The sequence below is a fragment of the Muntiacus reevesi genome, chromosome 14 (assembly GCF_963930625.1).
Source record: "Muntiacus reevesi chromosome 14, mMunRee1.1, whole genome shotgun sequence".
NCBI classification, from domain to species: Eukaryota; Metazoa; Chordata; class Mammalia; order Artiodactyla; family Cervidae; genus Muntiacus; species Muntiacus reevesi.
The window spans coordinates 50907881-50930591 of NC_089262.1; the positions used below are offsets into that span (position 1 = coordinate 50907881).

Below are 22711 nucleotides of genomic sequence, written 5' to 3' on the forward strand. Positions count from 1 at the left end.
TGGGAGTTGGTGATGGGCAGGGAAGCCTGGCATGCTGAGATTCATGGGATCTCAAAGAGTTGGACATGACTGAGTGACTGAACTGAACTGAACTGAGTGCTTCCCAAGTGGCGCTAGTGGTAAAGAACCCACCCACCAGTGCAGGAGATATAAGAGACACAGGTTTGATCCCTGGGTCAGAAAGATCCCCCAGAAGAGGATGGCAACCCCCTCCAGTTTTATTGCCTGAAGAATCCCCATGGATAGAGGAGGCCAGCAGGCTACAGTCCATAGGGCTGCACAGTGTCAGACATGACTGAAGCAACTTAGCACACACGCATGCACAGTGAATATTATTATTTATTCACCAGACAAGTACTTCTTAAGCATCTGCGTCATGGTAGTCCTGGACCCTGACCTACGAATGAAATAGACCCAGCATCTCCTTATCTCCTTTCCTAGAGCTTAAGTTGCCCTGAAATGTATGGAGAAGGAATCATGCAATGACAGTGGCAAGGAACATGTTATCATGGACTAGGCAAGGGGATATCATGGAAGCACCTGGACTCGGCATGGTGGGAGGGAGGGGATTAAGGAAAAGTTATAAAGGAGATGATACCTTAGCTAAATAAGGAGTGTGTGTAGGGGAGCAGGGAGGAAGGGTGCATCACATATGGGGGTAAAAGGGAAGATGTGATGCCTCTTAAGACTTAAACATATATGGTGAGAGAATGGAAAGGTGCAGCAGATGGGGCTGGAGAAGGATGCAGGGGCCAGGAATGACTTTCTGGGCCCTGCTGAAGCATTGGCAGAAGTGAACACTGAAGGAATTCAATGGTGGAGGGACTGGAGTGGTCAGATCTGCATGTAAGGATGCGTCAGGGAGAATGGGTTGGGAAGATGCTGCAGGAATCCACACAGAGATGGTGCAGCCCGGATGGAAGTGCACGAATCCAGGGACATTTGTGAGATGGAATCCACCAGGTTGAGGTCCTTTGTAGAACATAAGGGTGAAGGGAGAAGGAAGAGGCCACTGAGGCGGGCAGGAAGGGATGGAGGTACAGATGTGAGCCTTGGACCACACCTTGCCTTTTTCACTGCTCATGGTAGCACGTGCAGAGCTGCTCTTATGCTGTTTTCCACGTAGAATCTTCATAGTGTGCCAGAGCATGGATGTGCCTTAATTCATACAACTAGTGTCTTCTTGATGGGAAATTATGTTGGTTCCAGTCCTTTCCTGTCACAAACTGCTGCCAGAGCCCTGCGGCCTCTTGAGAAGTTCTAATAGTGGAATTTCTGGGTCAGAGTGTTGAGGAGACTTTTGCCGAAGTCTCCCAGCCAGTGGGGTGCAGAACTAATACTCAGCCCCACTAGAAGGAGTCGTGTCTGTGGCCTGTCCCCTCTGTGGTGCTGTGCCCTCCCAGGCTGCGTGACTGGGACCGCCGGACCACAGGTGCGTCTCTTGTGGGGGGAGTACTGACTCACTGCCGTGGTTGGGAAGTCACCCGAGAGCTTCTTAAACATACAGATTTTTGAGCCTTCTGAATAAGAACTCCTGCAGGTTGGGCTTGAAAACCTGAAATCTTAATTTTGTCCCTAACAGTTTCTGCCCTAGAGTCCTTCACTGGAACTCCCGGGATCATCTTTGAGGTCCTCCCCCGTTCTGTAATCTCAGGGTTCAGAATAGTCTACAAACCCCCTGTGTCAGCTCCTGCAGGGAGTTGGGGAGAAGGTGAAAATGGGGGTACTGCACCAAGGGGGGAGCTGTCCATTCTGTGGGACTTTCCTCCCCCTCTCCCATGGTATCCTGTGACACCATGCTGCTGTTTAGTCGGTAAGTCATGTCCGACCTTTGTGACCCCGTGAACTGTAGCACACCAGGCTTCCTGGTCCTTCACTATCTCACTGAGTTTGCTCAAACTCATGTTCGATGAGTCAGTGATGCCATCCAACCATCTCACTCTGTCACCCCCTTCTCCTCTTGCCCTCAATCTTTCCCAGCATCAGGGTCTCTTCCAATGAGTCAACTCTTCACATCATTGCTCGTGCAGCTTGGGTTCCATGCCCATGGCAAAAAACCCCTTTCCTCTTTCTCAGATTAGGAGAAAAGCGCTTACTGGCCACTGAGCAACACAATGCACCAACACTGTTGCTCATGATTTATGATAAAAAACATTGGTTAGGTGTAAAGGCAGCTTTGTCCCCAGAGTGCCCTGTGCAGTAGCGCTGTTAATTTGGAGGCATTAGCCACCTGTTCTTGACACGCCCACCCAGACCTTTGTCATATCTGAGGAAAGAAAAAACAGGGACCATGAGTGGAAAGACCTGGACTCTAGCCCTGCTTCAATCACTGATTGTGTGGTACCGTGAACTCCTCTCAAATTTCTAGACCTCTGTTTCCTCACCATTAAACTGAGAGATGTGTTTTCTGATGTACTTTTCTGTTCTGGGCATTCTATGCATCTCTGATGGGTAATTAAGTCAATACTAATGTTTGTTGAGGCTTCCCTGGTGTGTCAGTAGTAAAGAACCTGACTGCCGAGCAGGAGACGGGGGTTTGATCCCTGGGTCAGGAAGATCCCCTGGAGAAGGGAATGGCTACCCATTCCAGTGTTGTTGCCTGGGAAATCCCATGGACAGAGGAGCGGTGGGCTACAGTCCATGGAGTTGCAAACAGAGTCAGAAATGACTGAGTGACTAAACAACAATGATCTTTGGCCCGCCTATCCTGTTGAAAGAGAACTAGTCACAAATAGCTTGAGAACTCAGAAGGCTTTTATACCTAGAGTCAGAAATACTGATTTCTATCTGAAGCACGTGCAACTCAACCTTCTTGCCACCCAAGCACGCCAAGCAGAGGGTCGGAGAGATGACGCTTTTCAATGTGCGTTTATTTCCATTGCTCTGGAATGAGGACTTTTACAGGGGACAAGTGCCCCAAAGCCCCAGCTGTTTAGGGATGTACCATTCTGAGAGGGGCTCCATGGAGCACTGTTCCCATTTGGAGTCAGCCTCTATGCTTGGCAGCTGCGGGGTCTGGCTGATGAGGAGGCTGAGGGGAGGCCCCCAGAGGGAAGGGGGAGTGCCCAAATGGCCTGGACATTTGTGTTCTGGAAGCCCTGGAGTGGGCTTTTATAATGGGCTGCCTGGCTCTGTGCCCTCTCAGCAATTTGACTGGCAGCCGAAGCTGGGAATTCCACACCTGTAGACTCAGCTGGCTCCACACTGTGCTGGGACTGATCCTAGGTTTACAGTGAACAGTTAGAAAGAGCCCTCATCACTTCAGTGTTGAATGTGGCGTGTGCGTCCACCCTGGCCTTAGTGTCCCGGTTTCCCTTGGCTTGGGTTCTTATATCAAGTAAGGTGCTAGCCTAAGAAGCAGCTAACAGAAAATCCTACTGAGACTGTCTTAGGGCATGTATAAAGGACACACATAGGCCTCCCAGGTGGCTCAGAGTAAACAATCCACCTTTCAATGCGAGAGACACAGGAGATGTGGGATCGCTCCCCGGGTCGCAAAGATCCATTGAGAGGGAAACGCACTCCAATACTCTTGCCTGGAGGATCCCATGGACAGAGGAGCCTGGCAGTCTACAGTCCAAGGAGTCACAAAGAATCAGACACGACTGAGCACAGTATAACATACAAAGGACATGCGTTATCTTATGCACTTGAAGGTCCAGTTTGGATAGATGCCAGGCTTGGCTGTTTCTTAGGTTAATGATGTCATCAAGAACCCATATTCTTGTGCTTCTCCCTTCTGCCATTTTTTATATTAACGTCATCATCCAATAAAGAATCCGCCTGCAATGAGGGAGACCTGAGTTTGATCCCTGGGTTGGGAAGATCCTCTGGAGAAGGGAAAGGCTACCTACTCCAGTATTCTGGTCTAGAGAATTCCATGGACTGTATAGTCCATGGGGTCGCAAAGAGTCAGACATGACTGAACGACTTTGACTTCACTTTCATCATCTTGTTGGTAGCAAGATGGTTATAGCTGTTCCAGTCATCACATTGTGAATGTGATAATATCTGAAGGAAGAAGATATTTCCTTTCCTAGGGCTTTCTCTTGAGAGGGAGGAAATTTCCCCCCATTTTCATAAACCCCAGTTCAGTTGCATGTCCATTGGGATTACTCAGTGGACTTAGATTAATCATCTAAGGTGGAAGGGTTTCGGAGGAGGCAACCCAATGTCCACCATGGTTTCTAAGGTTATCTATTTTCTTTCTTGGTAGTGTAATCTGTCTGCTTTCTTAGTTGCCCAATTTCTTTCTCTTTATCTATTTATCAATTACCTCCCTTTTCACCCTCCAGTTCCACTGCAAGCCTCCTCTGAATTTATTGCAGGCAGGCACTCCAAATCTAGACTCGAGGCCAGGGACAATAGGAAGTGCATCTTGCTCATTGTCTCTCTTGGCCTGACCCATCTACCTGTTGGACTCTGGTTTGCATGTTCCCCCTACCCGTTGGAGTGGACATTCGACTGTCTGCTGTCCCTGGGTGAGACACGCGACAGTGAGGCAGGTCAGAGGAGGGGCGCAGCCAGGTTCTGGCTGAGCCTCAGGGCTGGGTGAAGACTCACAGGTCATGGTCCCTTTCTGACCACAGGGATCACTTATAAACCAGAACTGGACGGCACCATCACTACGTCCCACCACCATGTACTAATTGGTCAACTGCCTGCTCCTACTGCCTCCTTGCTCTGGGAGTGACCTGGTGCAAGTTCTAGAAGGAAAGGAGGAGACTCTGTGCTCATTAAGCTTTGCTTTGTTGGGAATGGCTTGCAATTGTGTGTGTGTGGTGGGGGGGCATGGCAAGGTGTCCTTTCTGCCTAGGAAAGAAGGTGGAATTGGAAAGATAAGACCCCACCATGTGTGTTGGAAAGTCACTACTCTCCACCTATAATTTGACTGTAGGGTGAGACAGCTGAGTCCTGTTACCTTTCTCCCTACCTCCCCTCCCTCTCCAATCCCCTTCCTCCCTCCTCCCCCCCCCCCCCACTTCTTTCCTTCCATCCTGGAGTTCTCCTGGCCATCGTTGTTAATACAGTATGGTCAATACACAGCTGGAGAGCCAGTCTGCAGGCATGTGCTAACACGGAATGCAGATGAGGTTTGCCAAACAGCTAATCAGGGGGTTCTTCATGAGAGCTAAGATGAGGGGGAGGGGCTGAGGCAGAAGGTGCTATTAATTCCCCCAGCAGGCTAGTACCCAGTGCTCCCTAGCTTCTCTACATCCTAGTTTATTTTCAAAAACACTTACACAGACAAGAGATGAGTTGGTTCACAGCATATCCTCTGTGAGATAAGAAAGGTACTATATCCTCCCTGTTTCATAGCTGAGGAAACTGAGCTTCAGAAAAGCCAAGCCATTGCCTTATCAGGCAGAAAGTTAATGATGTACTCTTGCCTAAGTTGACTGCTCAAGGTCACCCCAGTCATTAGTGATGGGTTTGAACTCATGAGTGCCAGCCATTCCCGCCCACTGCACCGTATGGTCCTGAGGAGTGGCATAAAATGAAAGTGTCCCAGTGGACTGTGACCCACGTATGACCGGGGCCTCTGATCAGACTGACTTCTCTCCCAACAAGGCCCGCTGACACTGAGGCAGATGGAACTGAGCTGGGCCCACAGGCAGCATTGTGGCCAGCATGCAGGAGAGAGCTTCAGCGCCTATTCTGGGAGTCTGTCAGTGAGCGACCTTGGGTGGAAAGAACAGTATTCTCCTGTGCGTGCGTGTATATGTGTGTGTGTGTGTGCACATATGTGTTTGTGTGTGCATCCAGAAATGGGATGGGCTGTGGGTATGGGCGTGTGCACACACCTGTCTATGTCGGTCTCCCAGATTCCCAGGAAACACTTGCTACATTCTGCAAAGCTTTTGGGACCAGCTTCTGTTGCTCTTTTAAGAAATGAAATTGCCTTCCAGATGCTTCTTTCACTTGTTTTTTCCTTCACTTGACAGAGCTGCCTAAACTTCTCATTCAGGGGCCCTAAGAGGAGTGTATCATTTCACGCTCCCTTGTTTAGCTTCTCCAAAGCTGAAGCAAAAGCTGGCACAGCTACTGATTAGCCAGAAATCAAAAGCGAAGGCTGGGCTTTTGATGGGAAAACTGCTACATTAGAGAGGGCTGGTTGTTTTACAATTGCAGGGTTAGGTCCATAATATTACCCACCACTGAATGGCCATTAGATTGCAAATTACCGGTCACTTTGCTGGACGGCTCAGCCATCCTGTAATCATGATCATAATATCCTCCATAATGGTCAGGCTCAGGCACCTACCAGGAGTCTGGCTGCTGAGGCGCCAAATTGCTGGTCTGTGTACAGTAATGATTATCACAGCAGGAAGGAAGGAGAGCTGCCCCAGCGTCCTGGGTGTGTGGCAGTCTGTCCCCATTCCCCGTTAGGAAGCAGAAGGAACTATCAGAATGACTTGTGTTCCCTGCCTCCTGGGTTCCACCACTGAGGATCTGACTTTGTGTGGCTGTCCTACTCCATGGCACTTCCAGTATGTGGGCTCTTGGTTCAGATGTACCAGCTGGGCTATCAACCCTGAGCTGACAAGTGAAAAAAGAAAGTAATTGGTTTTCCCCAGTCTTTAATGAACTACATGTGTGTGTGTGTACCTGCATAGGTGCATGCCTGGTGATGGAAATGTGGCTGTGAAACACAAAGTTTCAAAGGCATTGATATGCTTAAATATATATATATATATGTATATATATATATATTTTGATACGCTTATATTTTTAAGTTGGGTTGTGATTTCATATTTTGCATACATGTCATAGGTATTCTTTTACAGTTGTTGTTGCTCAATTGCTAAGTCATGTCCAACTCTATGTGACCCTACGGAATGCAGCATGCCAGGCTTCCCTGTCCATCACCAACTCCCAGAACCTGCTCAAACTCATTTCCATTGAGTTAGTGATGCCATCCAACCATCTCATCCTCTGTTGTTCCCTTCTCCTGCCTTCAATCTTTCCCAGTATCAGGGTCTTTTCCAATGAGTTAGTTCTTCACATCAGGTTGCCAAAGTATTGGCGCTTCAACTTCAGCAACAGTCCTTCTAATGATTTCCTTTAGTATTGACTGGCTTGATCTCCTTGGTGTTCAAGGGACCCTCAAGAGTCGTCTCCAGCACCACAATTCAAAAGCAGCAGTTCTTCCTTTACGGTCCAACTCTCACATCCATACATGACTACTAGAAAAACCACAGCTTTGACTATACAGACCTTTGTCATCAAAGTGATGTCTCTGCTTTTTAACATGCTATCTAGGTTTGTCATAACTTTTCTTCCTAAGAGCAAGTGTCTTTTAATTTCGTGGCTGCAGTCACTGTCCACACAGATTTTGGAGCTCAAGAAAATAAAATGTGTCACGGTTTCCACTTTTTCCCCATCTATTTGCCATGGATATGCAAAAAGAAATAGAGAAGGCAAAACTGATGTGTTGATGAGCCCTTGGCCTAGCACTTGGCTGGTATCAGGGTCCAGAAGGACACAGAGGACATGCTCCGGTGAGGTGGTTATGTCTTTAGGTAAAGGGGTCAGGATGGAGTGGGGTGAGTGAGGACTAGGGAACTGAATGCCCTGAGCTCACTCGAGTTTCACCTTCAGCTCTCATGGTACTACTTCCTATTGCCAAACCCAACCAGAAGTCAGAGAGCAAGGAAAACCAGAGGTACTTTCTACAAAGGGCAGAGCAGGCTAGGGAAGTGGGTGGGATCTTGAGAAGTGAAGTGGACATACCCAGGGCCTTGTCTAATTCCTATTTGTTAATGGGCTGTGTAGGCACTAGCTGGCTACTGGGGCCTCCTGGGCCCTGTATGGGCTGAAATTCTAGGGTCTTAGTCCATTGAAATTGGAGTCCTACCCTGTGTTGCCTGGTAGTTAACCATGGGGGCCTCTAGACTTGTCCTTCCCTCTGCGGTTTTCCTGGCCAAGGAGCCAGCGACTCCTCAGTTTCCATCCAACTGCAGTTACTGCCCAGCACTTTGGCCCCTAGGGTGGGCTTCTGGGCCTCTGGAAATGCTACAAGATGACTCACTGGCATGGCCCAACTGATCAGCTGTGTGTGGAATGTTCTGAACACAGACCTGGGACTTGATGCAAGCCTTTCTAAGCAGGAGCTGGGAGGTGGGTGGCAGGCGAAGGAGGCACAGACTCAGGATCAGGCAGAAGGCTTAGCACTTCTCTATGACTTGCAGGGAGGCTCTGGACTGCACCTCTCTGTGCTTCACTTTTTTCTCCAATCTGGATGGAATGGCATCCTGCCAAGTTCTGTAAGGCACTGCAGCTCCCTCGCCAAGCCTCCTTCCCAGCCCAAGAGAATGCTAGCTGAGAAGGGAATAAAGTTGGCATTATTTTCAATTCCCCCAGAAAAATACCATTCTCTGCCCTGTGAGAGCCCATTTGCCAAATTGCTTTTAGCAAGGCTGCACTAGTGACAGGAAAAGACTCAGATGGTATTCTGTGCAAGCGAAGAGAGCAATGAAAATAGCAAATGCTTACAGTGCACCTGCCCTTTGCTAGGTGTGTTTCAAAATGCATTGCAGGTGTTGTTATATTTGAGCCTCACGACAACCCCATGAAGCAGGTACTAACGTTTCCCCCACTTTCCAGATAAGAAAGCTGAGGGAGAGAGAGATGAAGTGAAGGGTTACACAGATGGTGAGTCGTGGAGCTGGGATTTGAACCCAGGCGGTCTGCCCCTACAGGTGCGCCGCCTCCTTTCCTTCTTGGCTACCTCTTCCTTAGTAGGTGCCAAGAGACAGGATGTTCCCAACTATGAATGGAGTGTGGAGCTGGAAATAGCTCAGAGGTTCATGTAGTCCAGCCTCTGTGCTCTTACGGAGGGAAGATCTGGGGGTCCACGAGTTTCCACACTCAGCTCTCCAGAGCCCTGATCTAATGTGAGTGAATTACTAGGCAGTTCTGGAAACACTGGGCAGCTCAAAAGTGGCTGGCTGTGCCTAGTGATAGCCTGGCAATTTTCCTAGTGTTGTGTAGCAAGTAAATTTCTTTGAAGCAAAGTTCTTTTTGTCCAAGGAGCAATGTGACCTCAACTCTCGTTTAATAAAACATCTCTGACGTTAGCTGCATGAGGCAAAAGGCCTGAGGGTGTCCGTGCTGCCCTTGTGCTCACTGAGCCTGATGCTGTCTCTAGCATCAGATGAGGAGCTGTCTCTAATGTGAACAACAGCCAAGCGTCAGGTTGTGGGGGCACTCAGAGACCAGATGAGTAGGGCAGGCTGGAAGCACAGCCCCGGGGAGAGAGGCCCTTCCATCAATTTCCAGGGGGTTTCAGGGGCCACCTGAAGTATCTTTGTCTGTAGAGGTCCTCAGCCCACCCAGCCAAGCTGCTGTCACAAAGAAGAGAGTGTCTTGGGCCATGTGATCACGGGGGAGGCTGCCCAGGCCTCCGAGGGGACTGCCAGCTTCTGAGCTGTTGATTCCATGACTCTGGGACCCAGAGCTGCAGAGAAAGGGCAGCATTCTTCCTGTGCAGGCCTGATCCAAATGGCCCCCTGGCTTTCTTTCCTCTGGGATCAGCAGGGCTACTGTTGGGAGGGACAATCGAGGCTGTTGTCCTGGCCTGGCCCAGAGGCACCACGGCCAGATGCAGAGCTGGCTCCCTGGGCTCATCCCTGCCGCACCTGCCCTCCTCATCACTGGGACTCGTGGGTCAGAGCCACACAGGAGCTCTGCTCCTTCCCCTCTCCTGGCGGCTAAGGCCGGGGACAGCCTCTGTCTGTCCAATCCAGACAGCCCTGGGGACAGTGAAGAGGACACCCCTTCACCCATATTTTCCTCCTTCTCCAGGATACATCAGAAATTAAGACGGAGACATTCTATGTCTATGAAGAATGTTTGGTGTTAAATTGGAAGACACTCATTTTCCAGATAATGCACTTACAAAGGGGTTAACATGACCAGAGTAAACTCCGGGAGTTGGTGATGGACAGAGAAGCCTGGTGTGCTACAGTCCATGGGATCGCAAAGAGTCAGAAAAGACTGAGCGACTGAACTGAACATGCCAATATTTTCCTCTTCCTTTTGTGTGGCTTAACTGGTAAAGGGGACACGGCTTGCTTTCTTGGGGGAGGATCTTGCTATTTTTTCTCTCTCATGCTTTTTTTAGTCCTCAATCATGTCTGTTGTGAGAAGGCCAGGGGTGACCTGGACAACCTCTACTCTTGATACCAGGGCAAATGTTTTCTCATGCTGCGAGTAGGAGCTCTTAGGCCTATGTTTGGTTATTGGGAGAGAAATAGAGAAAGGGTACCATGATCACTTTGCTTCAAGGCACTGCAACGTATTGGACGTTTAGTCAAAGAATCCAGGCATTCCTAAATCTTGTCTCAGACCAACAACCCCTCCATCAAATGATTTCCCATATCCTCTGTATCAGTTAGGGCCCAGCAGAGGCAGATGGCATACTCAAACTAATTTGGGGAGATTTTAATAAAGGGACGACTAATAAAAATGTGGGCAGGGTTTAGGGAAGCCAGTGGTGGCTGGTGTAATATCCTGGAGTTAGTAACCCCAGGAAACTGTTACACTTCTAGGCCTGAAGACCTAGGAGAGTGACAAGTTCCTGCATGCCAGAGAGAGCTGTGGCTCTTTGGGACAGCCTCCTGACAGAAACTTTGGCCTGTGAGAGAGGGAAGCAGTCAGCCAGCCATGATCTGGCTGGCCAACAAGGATTCAGAGCCATCAATCTCATACTGTCCCTGCCCCTCCACTCCAGCGAGTTCTTCCCATTGACCAAACCCAACCAGAAGTGAGAGACAGACCGTGTTGATGATCAACGCAGTTCATGAGTCAACTTTCTGAGGCACAGAGCAGGGTGAAGGGTGGAGAGTGGATTTGGAGGGGTAAATGAAAGCATTTAGCACAGCATCTTGATGTTACCTGCCTTCTACCTTATCTGCCAGGCATCTCTGTCCATGGGGATTCTCCAGGCAAGAATACTGGAGTGGATTGCCTTGCCCTCCTCCAGGAGATCTTCCCAACCCTGGGATCAAACCCAGGTCTCCCGCATTGCAGGTAAATTCTTTACCATCTAAGCCACCAGGGAAGCCCACCTTATCTCTGACTCCTAACAAATATGTATATACATCACCCCAACTCGGAGAAGGATGCCAAAGGCCTTCATTAGACAGAGGTGAGGATTGTTGCTAACCAGCCTACAATATGGGCTTCCCTGATAGCTCAGTTGGTAAAGAATCTGCCTGCAACACAGGAGACCCTGGTTCGATTCCTGGATTGGGAAGATCTGCTGGAAGGGATAGGTTACCCACTCTAGTATTCTTGGTCTTCCCTTGTGGCTCAGCTGGTAAAGAATCCGCCTGCAATGTGGGAGGCCTGGGTTCGATCCCTGGGTTGGGAAGATCCCCTGGAGGAGAGCATGGTAACCAACTCTAGTATTCTTGCCTGGAGAATCCCAAGGATTGTATAGTTCATGGGGTCGCAAAGAGTCGGACACGACTGAGTGACTTTCACTTCACTTCAGCCTACAATATACAAGGCAGCCCTCTGATAACAAAGAACTATCTGGTGCAAAATGTCAATAGTGCCAAGGTTAAGAAACCCTGCTCTTAGTGGAGAAAAGAAGGTTTGGGCTCCGTGAAAGGGAATCAGAAAGCAGGTGGGAAAAAGAGAAGGGTGTTTGTATGTGTTTGCTTTGGTCTGCTTGTTTTTATTTTTATTTTTAATTTTTTTAATTTAATTTTTTTGATGTGGACCATTTTTAAAGTCTTTACTGGATTTGTTACAATATATTGCTTGTTTGATGTTTTGGTTTTTTGGCTGTGAGGCAGGTGGGAGTAGTAGGAAGAAGCGGTGACAGAGGCAGGTTCCAGTTTTGTCTTTGGGAGGACGGCCCCATGTTGGGGCTCAGTTGGGCTCACTGCCTGTATCTTGGGAATCAGCTCAACTGCAAAGCCAAGTTTCTTAGATGCAGGATTGAGAGGTTTTTGGGGGGAACATCTCAGACCATGGGGATGACCCTCTAAGTTTCCCTGCTCTTTGTGGCTTCTGGAAGTGGTACAGCAGACTCTAAAGAGCTGTTTCAAGATGGTTCAGCCAGATCCAAAGGTCTGGCCGAGTTCTTGCCTTTCCCAGGCTTTGGGGTTCTCTGCTTTTCAGCTCAAAGCTCTCAGAATGTTAATAAGTGGGGACTTAACATAGTCCTGAAATAGTTCTCAGGACACAAAAGAAGCGTCCCAGCTCAGAAAGTAAAGGAGTGTAGTCAGCTGTCTTTTGTTAACTTGCTGATTAAACCTGGTCTTTGCTTCTTTATTCTCTTCCTTCCTATAGCCCATTTTCATGTTATTTCCCTGCCTGGCTGTACTTTGGTTAAAGAGAAGGGGCAGGCAGAAAAGAAAACTTCGTTATCAACTGCCTTTGGCAAGTTATTAACAGACTCAATGAAAAAATGAGGAAGTAATGAATACAATTACCTTTTAAAAAAAATTAAGATTAACAATTAACCATGCTATCCCTTCCTCCATCACCATGTCTTGGCTGGGCTGTATTATAGCTTGAATGAGTTTAATTATTTATCAGGTTTTATTTATTTTCTTAAACAAGTAATTAATTTACATCGTTTAAAAACAGACAGAGGATTTAGATAAAGAGAGGACAGTCCCCTCCCTCTGTCTTCCCAGTGCATCCCCAAAAGCAATGTTTGTCCAGAGATAGTCTACTGCTGTACAAATATGCATATATACTCTCCTTTGATTTTTTCATCTCATTCAAATAGTCGTATATTTGCTTGTTACTCAGTAATGTATCTTGGAAATCCTTCCATATCAGTTAAGAACTTGTTAAAAATTGGTTCTATGGTGTTATATGGATATATCCTAATATATCTGGCCAAAAAGTTACTTGCTTTTAAAAAGGCTTCTATTTCAAACTAGAAAGAAGGCTCAACTAAAAACAAAACTGAAAGTTTAGGCATGAAAGACCATTTGCTTCTATCCTTTTGTAAAACTTTTATTCTCTCATCTTCCTGAGATTTTCCTGAGTATTTGCCCCAGCATTTGTCCCTTAACTTCAAACCTCTGCAAAATAGCTGCTCAGCACCAATGCAGTGTCCCAAAGGCTCGGATACTGCTTACAACTTAAACCATGTCCGTTTTATTAAATTACTGCCTGTTTACTATTTTTTTCTCATGGAAAGCCAGTCTGAGCCAGTCAAACAATGTCAACATCAGAAAAGCCTGTTTTGGCTTGGGACAAGACCTTGCACCTCTCTGCTCCCTGGTTTTTCCATTAAAAAAAAATCTAGGCAGTATACTGGGGACCTTAGCAGCTTGGAACTTTGTACCAGCGGGGCTGGTTCAAATTTAGAAGATCCTGCTTATCTGAGCTGTGTTTCTGTGGACAGCCAGGACCTGTGTAAAAGATGAACATATTTTAAGTAAAGAAAGAACTTGCTGCATTTGGAAGCCAAAGAGAGGGCAGGCAGAAGAGCCGTCAGGGTGCAGAGCGGGCTGGGACTCCAGAGCTTTGAAATCCTTTCCAGCGTTGTCACTTGAATGTCGAACACGTTATTCTCAGAGGACACTAAAGAGAAGTACAGGTACCGTGGGCTCCAGGGGGATTCATTATTCAAGGCACAAAATTTCCTACTCTGGCCTGCAACACATTATAATTCAAATGAGTCCAGCACAATAGAAGAAAAATATGCAAGCAGATTTCTCTCTGTCGTGTTTTTTTCCCCTCCTCTCTGAAGCCCTGTAATTACGGCAGGCAGGTGGAGCATCTGGGGTATGGGGGAGTCCACTGTATTTTTACCTTCCCAGGAACGCGACTTGCCTACCACATCAATATATTTTATTTTTAATTAAGCGCCTATTGAAAATCTGAGTCCCTCTGCAAAAGTCTGATTCACAACTCCCCACCCCACCCCCCGCCCCGCCCCACCCCACGGTTCCTCCAGATGCTGCTGCTATTACTGTCTCAAATTTCCCCTCTTAAAATTTGCTCTTTTAGTAAATTACTTATGGCCTTTCCTGGGCTCTGCAGCGGTTCAATTGCGGGACCTTCACCTCTTTTTTTTTTGTTTCCGTTTGCTCAGCGCACCTGAGTCGGTTTCTTCGCGTGCCCAGCAGCGCCCTGTGCCCCGAGCGAACAGTTCAGACCCGGGAGCCCCTTCCTCTTCTTGGCTTTCCCCGCGGCGATCGTGCGGGGGTGGGGGTGGCGCTGTGTCCATAAGAGACCTCCCGTCCTGCGTTCCGGGCAGCTACCAGCCGCTCTCCGAACCCCGCCTTCGCGAAGGCTGGGCTTTGCGGGTTCTGGCGTCGGAGCCTCACCCGAGGAGGCCGCGGGATCCGAGACCCTTACGTTGGTCAAAAGTGGGGGAGCGTGCATAAGACCCCCTTGATGTGGGCGCGCCGGGCGGGCAGGGTAGGCAGAGGGGGAGGACGAGGCAGTCCCCAGGGATGGCGCGGGAGGGTCCCCGTTCTGCCCGCTGACGCTGGCCACGGCGGAGGCAGAGGGTGCCTTTTGTGATCGGGGAAGTCCGGGACTCCAGGAGGGGAGGGAACTCGCGTCCTGGGATGACCTCGTCCAGAGACCCCGGCAGACCTCCGAGCAGCGTGGGGGCTCTCGGGGTCCCCCCGCCCTCCCAGGGAGAAGGAAGCAGCCTGCGACCCGGAGCCTCCAGCCACAGCGAGGGGCTGGAGTGGGGTGGAGGCAGACCGCTGCGGGGTCCCTGCGGCCGACTGTCTGGGCTGGGTGCGCCTCCCCGATGGATTCCGGCAGGATGAGCCCTGGTCCCCTCTCTGGGCACCAGAAACGGGATGCAGATGAATTCCCAGCACCGCTCGGGGCCTCGCTGGGGTGGCTCCCGGCCACCGCACTGCCACTCTGGCGGTCAGCTGGCATTTCTGCCTCCTAGGGGCAATGTGAGGCGTGCTCCGGGGTTGGTCCGGGACAGTGGAGGGAGGCGGCAGCCCAAGTACTGGTGCGGCTGGGCCGTCAGCACTTGCGGAGAGCAGCAGCAGCCACCCCAGTCTCTAGCGAATCTTAACCAAGGGCAGGAGAGTCCAAAGGGTGTTTTTAGGCTGGGAGAGAAATCTATCTGCGGAAAACAAACCCACATGTGGACAACAGGGGCCAAGCCTGGAGTGAGTGCCCCTATGCTGCCTCTTGGACCTTCTTCTGGCAGGGTTATCCCGTGTCCATGCCTCCGGTTTCCTGGGCAAGGACCTGTGCAGGGGGCTGATCTCACTAAAGAAGAGTGGGAAGAGTTGGGGGCTGATGACTTGTTTGTTCTCAGGGAAGGACCAGCCTTGGTGGGACAAGTAGGGTGCTGAGGGGAAGAGGTCATCCTCTTTCTTTGAGGAGTGTGTGGGTCAGTTGTATGACTCAGTCTGACCCTCCTGTTCTTGGTGGCCCAGAGACTGGGCCTTGGGGGTCTGTAATTCCTTTTTTAACAAAATAATTTCTGTTCTATTTTTTGTTCTCATTACAAAAGTGGTGCATGTTTATTGTGCGAGTATGCTCAGTTGCTCAGTGGAGTCAGACTCTTTGCGATCCCCTGGAGTGTAGCCCGCAAGGCTCCTCTGTCCATGGGATTCTCCAGGCAAGAACACTGTAGTGGGCTGCTGTTTCCTCCTCCAGGAGATCTTCCCAACCCAGGAATTGGAACCCACTTCTCCTGCATCTCCGGCATTGTAGATAGATTCTCTACCATCTGAGCTTCCAGGGAAGCCCATGGCTCACAATGCGTGTCCTTAATTATTTCCTTAAGGCTTATATCTCAAAACAGTTGGGTTAACTGCTCTGCATTTAAAAAAAAAAAAAGTTTTAGTACATTTTGTTGAATTGGCCTTTGGAAAGGTTATGTCAATTCATACTCTCACCTGCAGAGAATGTAAAAATCTGTTGCTAGAATTCATCAAGAATCATGAATATTAGTCGTCTTTTTGTTCTTTTATCTTTGACTATTTTTTAATTGCAGTATTTGTCTTTTACTTACTGCTTTGTAATAGTATTTTATGTATTAAGTCTATTAATTCTTCCTCCTCTGTTTTGCATCTCCCCCCATTATCAATTGCTTTTCATATTTAAATTTACATTTGAAGTTTTTGTGTAGTTGGAATTCTTAATATTTTAATTTATAGTTTCTGCCTTTGGTAACCGTTCTATAAAGCTCTTCTTCCTACCTCAGGATTTTCTCTCTGCCTATATGTTCCTCTAATACTTGTATTCCTTAATACAATAATAATTGTTAATTTTTTGATTCATATGGAATTTATTTTGATATGTGGTACAAAATAGGAATCGTAAGTTTTCTCCCTGCCTATTCTCCCTACCCTCGTTGTTGGTTCCAGTCTTTTTGACTCTGGCACCCACTGTAGCCGGTTCCCAAACAAGCAGAGCCAGAAGGGAAGATCTGGTGGCAGAGATCCTGGCTCAAGGAAGCTCAGAAACTTGAGGTGAGGGATTGAGAAATTTCCTAAAACAGCAGTATGATCTGTTTTGTAGAAATATATGATTGGAATCACATAGATGTGGGTGAAATCCAATTTCTGCCTCTCTTACCCTGTGGAACTCAGAGCAAGTCACTTGATATATTTAAATCTCAATTTTGTATCTGTAAAACTGGCATACCAATAGCACCTACCTCAAAAGATGGATGTGAGGATAATGTGATAATATGTTTGGCATATAGCAAGCACCCAATATTATTAGTAGAAGTAGGTAGAGGGAGCTTTCCAGATGGCTCGGTGGTAAAGAATCTACCTAACCAATGGAGGAGACTCAGGTTCAATCCCTGGGTCAGGAGGAAATAGCAACCCACTCCAGTATTCTTGCCTGGAAAATTCCATGGCCAGAGGAATCTGTTGGTCTATAGCCCAGGGGCTTGGACATATGCGTAGTAGGTAGAGAGAAGATAAGGAACTGCATATGATATGGAGATATTAAAAAGAAACACAAGCTATCAATAATTATAGAAATAAAGGTAATGAGACCATGTGCTACAGTTATAATCTGAGTTCAGGAGAATTTATCCAGACCAATTAGGAGGGTTTCCTGAGGGGGAAAATAAAGAGTCAGAGTGGGGGTGGGGTAGGGGCATGGCTCCTGTTTCTACAGCCTGGATCTACCAGAGTCTGGACTTCAACTAAACTCAGACATTTCAAAAGAATCGGGTAGCATTTCTGTTCTCAAGCCCTGTTCCAAAGCTTTCTGACGGACCTGTCTGGGTTGAAGAGACTCAGCTGAACCAGCCAGTGTTTGGAGAGCTTACAGGATAGGAGCACTGGGGCTTGCGGCTCTAAATGGGCAGCCATCTCTCTCTGGCTCACCCCCAGCTGAGGATTGCTACAAAGAGAAATAGTGACTGGACACGAGCCAGGGGCACCAGTCAGCTTAACCAGAGGAATCAATGGACACTGTGTTTTGCCTCTGCAAATGAGGAAAATGACATGGTGAGAAGGCATATGCCTTGTCCAGAATCACAAATCCCATGGGGCAGAGAAAGCAGAGAGAAACATTGCCTCAGAAGGAGCCATTTCCCATCGTGAGGATGCCGGAGCCTGGCCTCGATTAACAAAGACGTGGGATGCTGCTCCTCAGCTCCTGAGTAGCGGAGGCCCGGTGTATTTTTTTTATGAGGCATGGGCAATGAGTAACCATTCAAAAGGCCAAAGCCGCCTTTTAGAAAAAGGCAAGTATTTTAGGAATCCCTTGTTACTAGGCAAATGCCTGATTGCTTTTTAGGGTAGTGAGACTTAGCCTGATGCTCTGTATATAGGACTTCAAGCTTGGATTCTGGATTTGGCTTCACCGGAACGTGTGCGTGCGTGAATGCTAAGTCGCTTCAGTTGTGTCATACTCTGTGTGACCCCATGGACTGTAGCCCACCAAGCTCCTCTTTCTGTGAGGATTCTCTAGGCAAGAATACTGGAGTGCGTTGCAGTGCCCTTCTCCAGGGGATCTTCCCAACCCAGGGGTCGAACCTGTGTCTCTTATGTCTTATGCATTGGCAGGTGGGTTCTTTACACCCAGCACCGCCAGTGGTTCTCAATTCTGGCTGTATATTGGAATTAACTCTGGAGCTCTAAAACAGATAGATGCCCAGGTACCACTTCCAGAAGGATGGATTAAATTGGTCTTTAGTAGGGCTGAGATGTCAGTGATTATTAAAAAGCTCCTTGATATTTCTAGTATGTAGTTTAGTATTGAGACGAGCCCCTTTTTGTGTTGCTGTATTATCTCTTTTCCCAGCTGGTGAGAACTAGGTTGTAACATCGAACTATCCTACCAAAATATTTCTCAAACTTTAAGGAATTATCTGGGAATCTTTTTTGGCCACTGGCATGTGGGATCTTAGTTCCCCCCATCAGGGGTTAAGCCTGCACCTCCTGCAGCTGGAGTGCCGAGTCTTTACCAGTGAACCACTGGGGAAGTCCTGGGGATCTTGTGAAAATGCAGTTTCTGGTTCAGGAGTTCTAAGATGGGGCCTGGGATTCTGCAGTTCTAACAATCTCCCAGATGATGCTGATCTCAAGTTCACCTTTGAGTACCAAGAGGCCAGAAGTGGTCCTCATATTTCAGTGAGCATAAAAATGACCTGATTAGCCTGTTGAAAAAGCAGATTCCAAGGATGACTATGGAGTGTTGGGGATGGAGTCCAGGAGTCTGCATCTTTAACACGTTTTCAGGTAAGCTGGTAGTTCAAAGGCTACTCTTGGAGAATGTGACCAGCCTGCACACAATTTTCTCTGAGCATATATCTTTTGAGCACATCCTGGAGTAATGCCTGGCTGGAAGAGCATGCTGTCCACTGGCTTGGAGTTGAAATGGAGCAGAGAGCCCATGATGCCTGGTTTCCAGGCCTGCACTCCAGCTCACCGACTCTGAGATCCCTAGTGTTCAGGCCAAATCCCATTACCATAGGAGACCTACAAGTCCTTGCTTTTCCTAGGTATAAAGGAGCCGTCTGTTTAGGTTTGGGTTTTGATTGTAAAGTTATTTGACCTGTTCCTCCTTGGAACTGTGACTTAATACATCAAGAGTTCAGCGTGTAGATCCTGGGAGGATGAAAAGCAATAGACTTTAAAGATGCCTTCTGCCCAAGGAAAAACCTCAAGCAGGAAAGTAAAAGTGAAAAGGAAAAAAAGGAAAAAAAAATTCAATGCTATATGTGCCATTAAAGACATCAAATAAGACAATTGCCTCTAAATTAATGTACTTTTTTTTTCTTCATTGAGATAGTCTGTGAGGCAGGATAAACTCAAGCCCTGAAATGAGAGTCTGAAGGAAAATGGACAAATCTCACCTATTCTCTCTTTTGGTTACTGTTAGGGCCATTGCTTTTCAAGTGCTAATTATTCAGCTGTAGCTGATTCTAGGTCTTTGCTTTTCTCCTGGCTCTTCTCTCTCGTTTGGGCCATTTTACTGCTTATTAGCAGTTCCACCAAAGATGGAAAATGGAAATGAACCTTATATAAGGCATGTACCATCTTTGAGTAAGTCTGTTTAGAGGATTGATGGAGAGAAAGAGAATTAATTATTATTGCAGATCTTACGGAATTCTCCTTAGTGTGCTGTTCAGGTACACTTTTATTTGATAAATTCAAGCCTTGTAACAAAAACAGAATGCTTTTCCTATAGTTCAGCAACCACCAGCAATAATTTGTTAGAAAAATTGGAATTTGAAAAACGCTCAATTATTTTATTCGTTCTAATACACTTGTGACTTTATATGCTTCCTCTCTTCAGATTTGTCTGGGTAAAACTGTTGGGACATGGGGGACATAAATTTATTACCACATATGTGTAAGTTTCATGTTTAAGGAATTTTTTTTTGCCATCTATTTCTTCTAGCTATAGTATATTATATATCAAAACATACCTCCTATTCCCGTTACTTGGTATAATAAATGTCATGGTGAAATTTCTTTCAGAGTTTGATTACTCAGTCAAAACCTAAGTATCCTGCTAGGAGAAGAACGATCATTTTAGTGACACTGTTCTATGCGTTGGTTGAATTCAATAGTTGCTAATCCAGCCAGAGAAGAAAGACATAGGTAATTGGAATTGAGCAAATACACTGAGCCCCTCCAAAAAAAAAAAGACTAACAAGAAGTGTAAAATTTCTCATCAAACATCTATCCATCTGTTTTCTTCTTTCCTTGTAATAGTCATTGTAGGTGTGGGAAATAACTCTAGAGGCCTGGTCTGCACTAGGGAAAAATGCTGTTCCCCAATCAAGTGAACTGGAAATGAGTTTAAACAGACATAGTCTGCCCATGGTCAATGTTAGGTCAATAATAGCCATTTTGAATTTTCTATTAAGAAAATGTAACACCCTTAACCAAGCTTCCCACTCCTCACTGTGTAACACCACCAGAAAATTTTGGATTGTCTACGGGTAGAAAACAGGGAGGTTGATTGGTCAACTTTTATGTAATTTACCTAAAATACTAGCAACCATTTTCTCTCACTCATCTACACAACCCATACTACTCAGCTTCATCCAGAAGTACTGCAGGAGAGCAGTGTTAGAATGGGTGAAGCGATAGGATTGACTGTCTTGGTTGTGGCGTGGTCAGGATCCCTGATACTGGAGGCTTCACGAAAGTTCCATGACTCTCGCTGTACCCCTGGTGCATAACCCAGCACTTGGCCCTGAGTAGGCCAAGTTGACTCTGAGTTGGAAGTCTGGGTTTAAACATTTTGGCAGGTAATGGTACCAAACCATGTCAGGTAATGGATGGCTTTACAGAGTTTTAGAGCTGGAAGAGACTTTTGAGAGCATAAAGAAGATTATAAATTTCCCATCAAGTTGCAATCTCCCCATTTTCCTCCCATATAGAATCATGATTTTGTCCCATTGGTCTCTCTCTCTCCCATACCCTCATGAGAGGCTGGAATAGTCTTTCTCAAGGGAACTCCTTTTTAGTGGTTGGTGCAGAAATGGGTGCCCAGTGATGACCAGTGCTATGTGAGGAGCCTCTTCTGGGGGACTCTCACTCCTTTTCCTCTGGTTGCTTTGTGTCTGGCTGCAATACCTAGAATTTTGGTCTAGATCTATCCTTCATAAGGATAAAACTGATAATTCAGGATTACAAAATAGAAAATAGAACCCCAGTTCTTGATGACATCTTCAAGCCACCAAATCAATCAAACCCTACGATGGCTAATTTTTTGTATTAACTTGACTGGGCTAAGGGATGCTTAACTGGTAAAACATTTCTGGATGTGACTATGAGGGTGTTTGCAGAAGAGATTAGTATTTGAATTGGTAGATTGAGTAAAGGTCACCCTCACCAATGTGGGTAGCTATCATCTAATCCATTAAGGGCCTGAGTAGAACAAAAGTATGGAGGAAGGGTGAATTTTCTCTCTTGATTAAACTGGGACAGCCCATCTCCTGCCCTCAGGCATTGGTGCTCCTGGTTCTTGGATACTGGGATTTACATCATTGGTTCCCTTGGTTCTCAGGCCTGTGGTTTGAACTGGAGTTATACCATTGGCTTTTCTAAGCTTCCAGTTTGCAGACAGCAGATCATGGGATTTCTCAGCCTCCATAATCATGTGAGCTAATACAATACAATACAATACAATATAAGTCTCCTATTGGTTCTGTTTCTCTGGAGAATTTTGACAAATACAAGCCCTCCCCTGCCTTGTCACTTCACTTTCTGTTTGGCAAAATAATACATTTCCTTAATGTTTAAACCAGTTCAGGTCAGATATTCTTTTGTTTATAGCCAAACCATCTTAAATGTTAAGAGAATTTTAAGACCACATTGTCACTTCACAGAAGATGTAACAGTTTGCTCGAAGTCATGTTGTCGATGACAGTAGAATTCAGGACTAGAGGTGGGGTCTTCTGCCCCACCTCTACAGGGTCATTTGTATTATGTATTGCCTCTTTTACAATTACTTGATTATAAATTAACGGTAGCTTTTTAAAAAAGTGTATTTATGAACACACTATCTTTGTATTTAACCAAATTGCCCCACCTAGGTCAAAGTCTGGAATTCTAATGCAAATTTTCCGCATTTGGACATGCTGGATCAAACTAGCCACTCTCACATACAAAGAGTGTGCTTGTTGACTCTGAAGAACTGAAAACACTTTGTTCCTCATTGCTGGGGAGCACTAGACTAGAAGATTTGCTCTGTGGGGTAACTATGAGCAAGAAAGGCAAATATACCCTTTTGGATCAGGACCTGCCCTGTTCGCTAAGGCCTTTGTCAAGATTTTGGCTGGCAGATTGAATGGAGTCTAGAGGCAGAGATAGGGTGAGAATAGGAGGGGAAAATAGGAATGGGAAGATTGTTTCTTTTTCTGTTTCTAAAGGTGTTCCTTATATCAGGTCACTCCCCTACCCACGAGACCTTCTTTTGCCTCTAGTACTACCCCAGTCTGCCTATGCTGGAGGGTGAAGCTGAACCTCCCCCACCACGTCTCTCTGATTATGGTAGCATGCTCCAGTAACTATTTTGCAGAACTCACTCATTTCCTGAACACCTTATTTATTAAACATATCAATGTGATCATGGAATATTTCTTCTGGTATTTTATGCCTCTTGCCCTAATGTTTTATCTTTAGGGACCAGATCAGCAAAAAAGAAAAGACAGACTTCAAGGGCACATTGACTTGCTTTGCGTCCTACTCTGGGGTCCCTGCTTTGCAGAATTCCAGGAGCCAGTCCCTTTGCCAACTCAAGTTCCCTGTGATATGCAGTTGGG

The 22711-nt window shown here is 46.8% G+C and overlaps 1 protein-coding gene across 2 annotated transcripts in view; it reads left to right on the forward strand.

The window, feature by feature from the left end:
* The first annotated feature begins 12544 nt into the window (after positions 1 to 12544).
* Positions 12545 to 22711, forward strand: part of LOC136146665 (uncharacterized) — a 234806-nt gene continuing 224639 nt past the window's right edge. Inside the window, exon 1 of one of the 2 annotated variants that reach the window (XM_065905658.1) lies at positions 12545 to 13573. Coding sequence is in view for 1 of the 2 variants with exons in the window: in XM_065905657.1 (XP_065761729.1) it covers positions 15096 to 15122 (27 nt within the window). In the remaining variant the exon portion in view is untranslated. Of the gene's footprint in view, positions 13574 to 15070; positions 15123 to 22711 lie in introns of those variants that run through there. The other variant, XM_065905657.1, reaches the window with a different exon arrangement.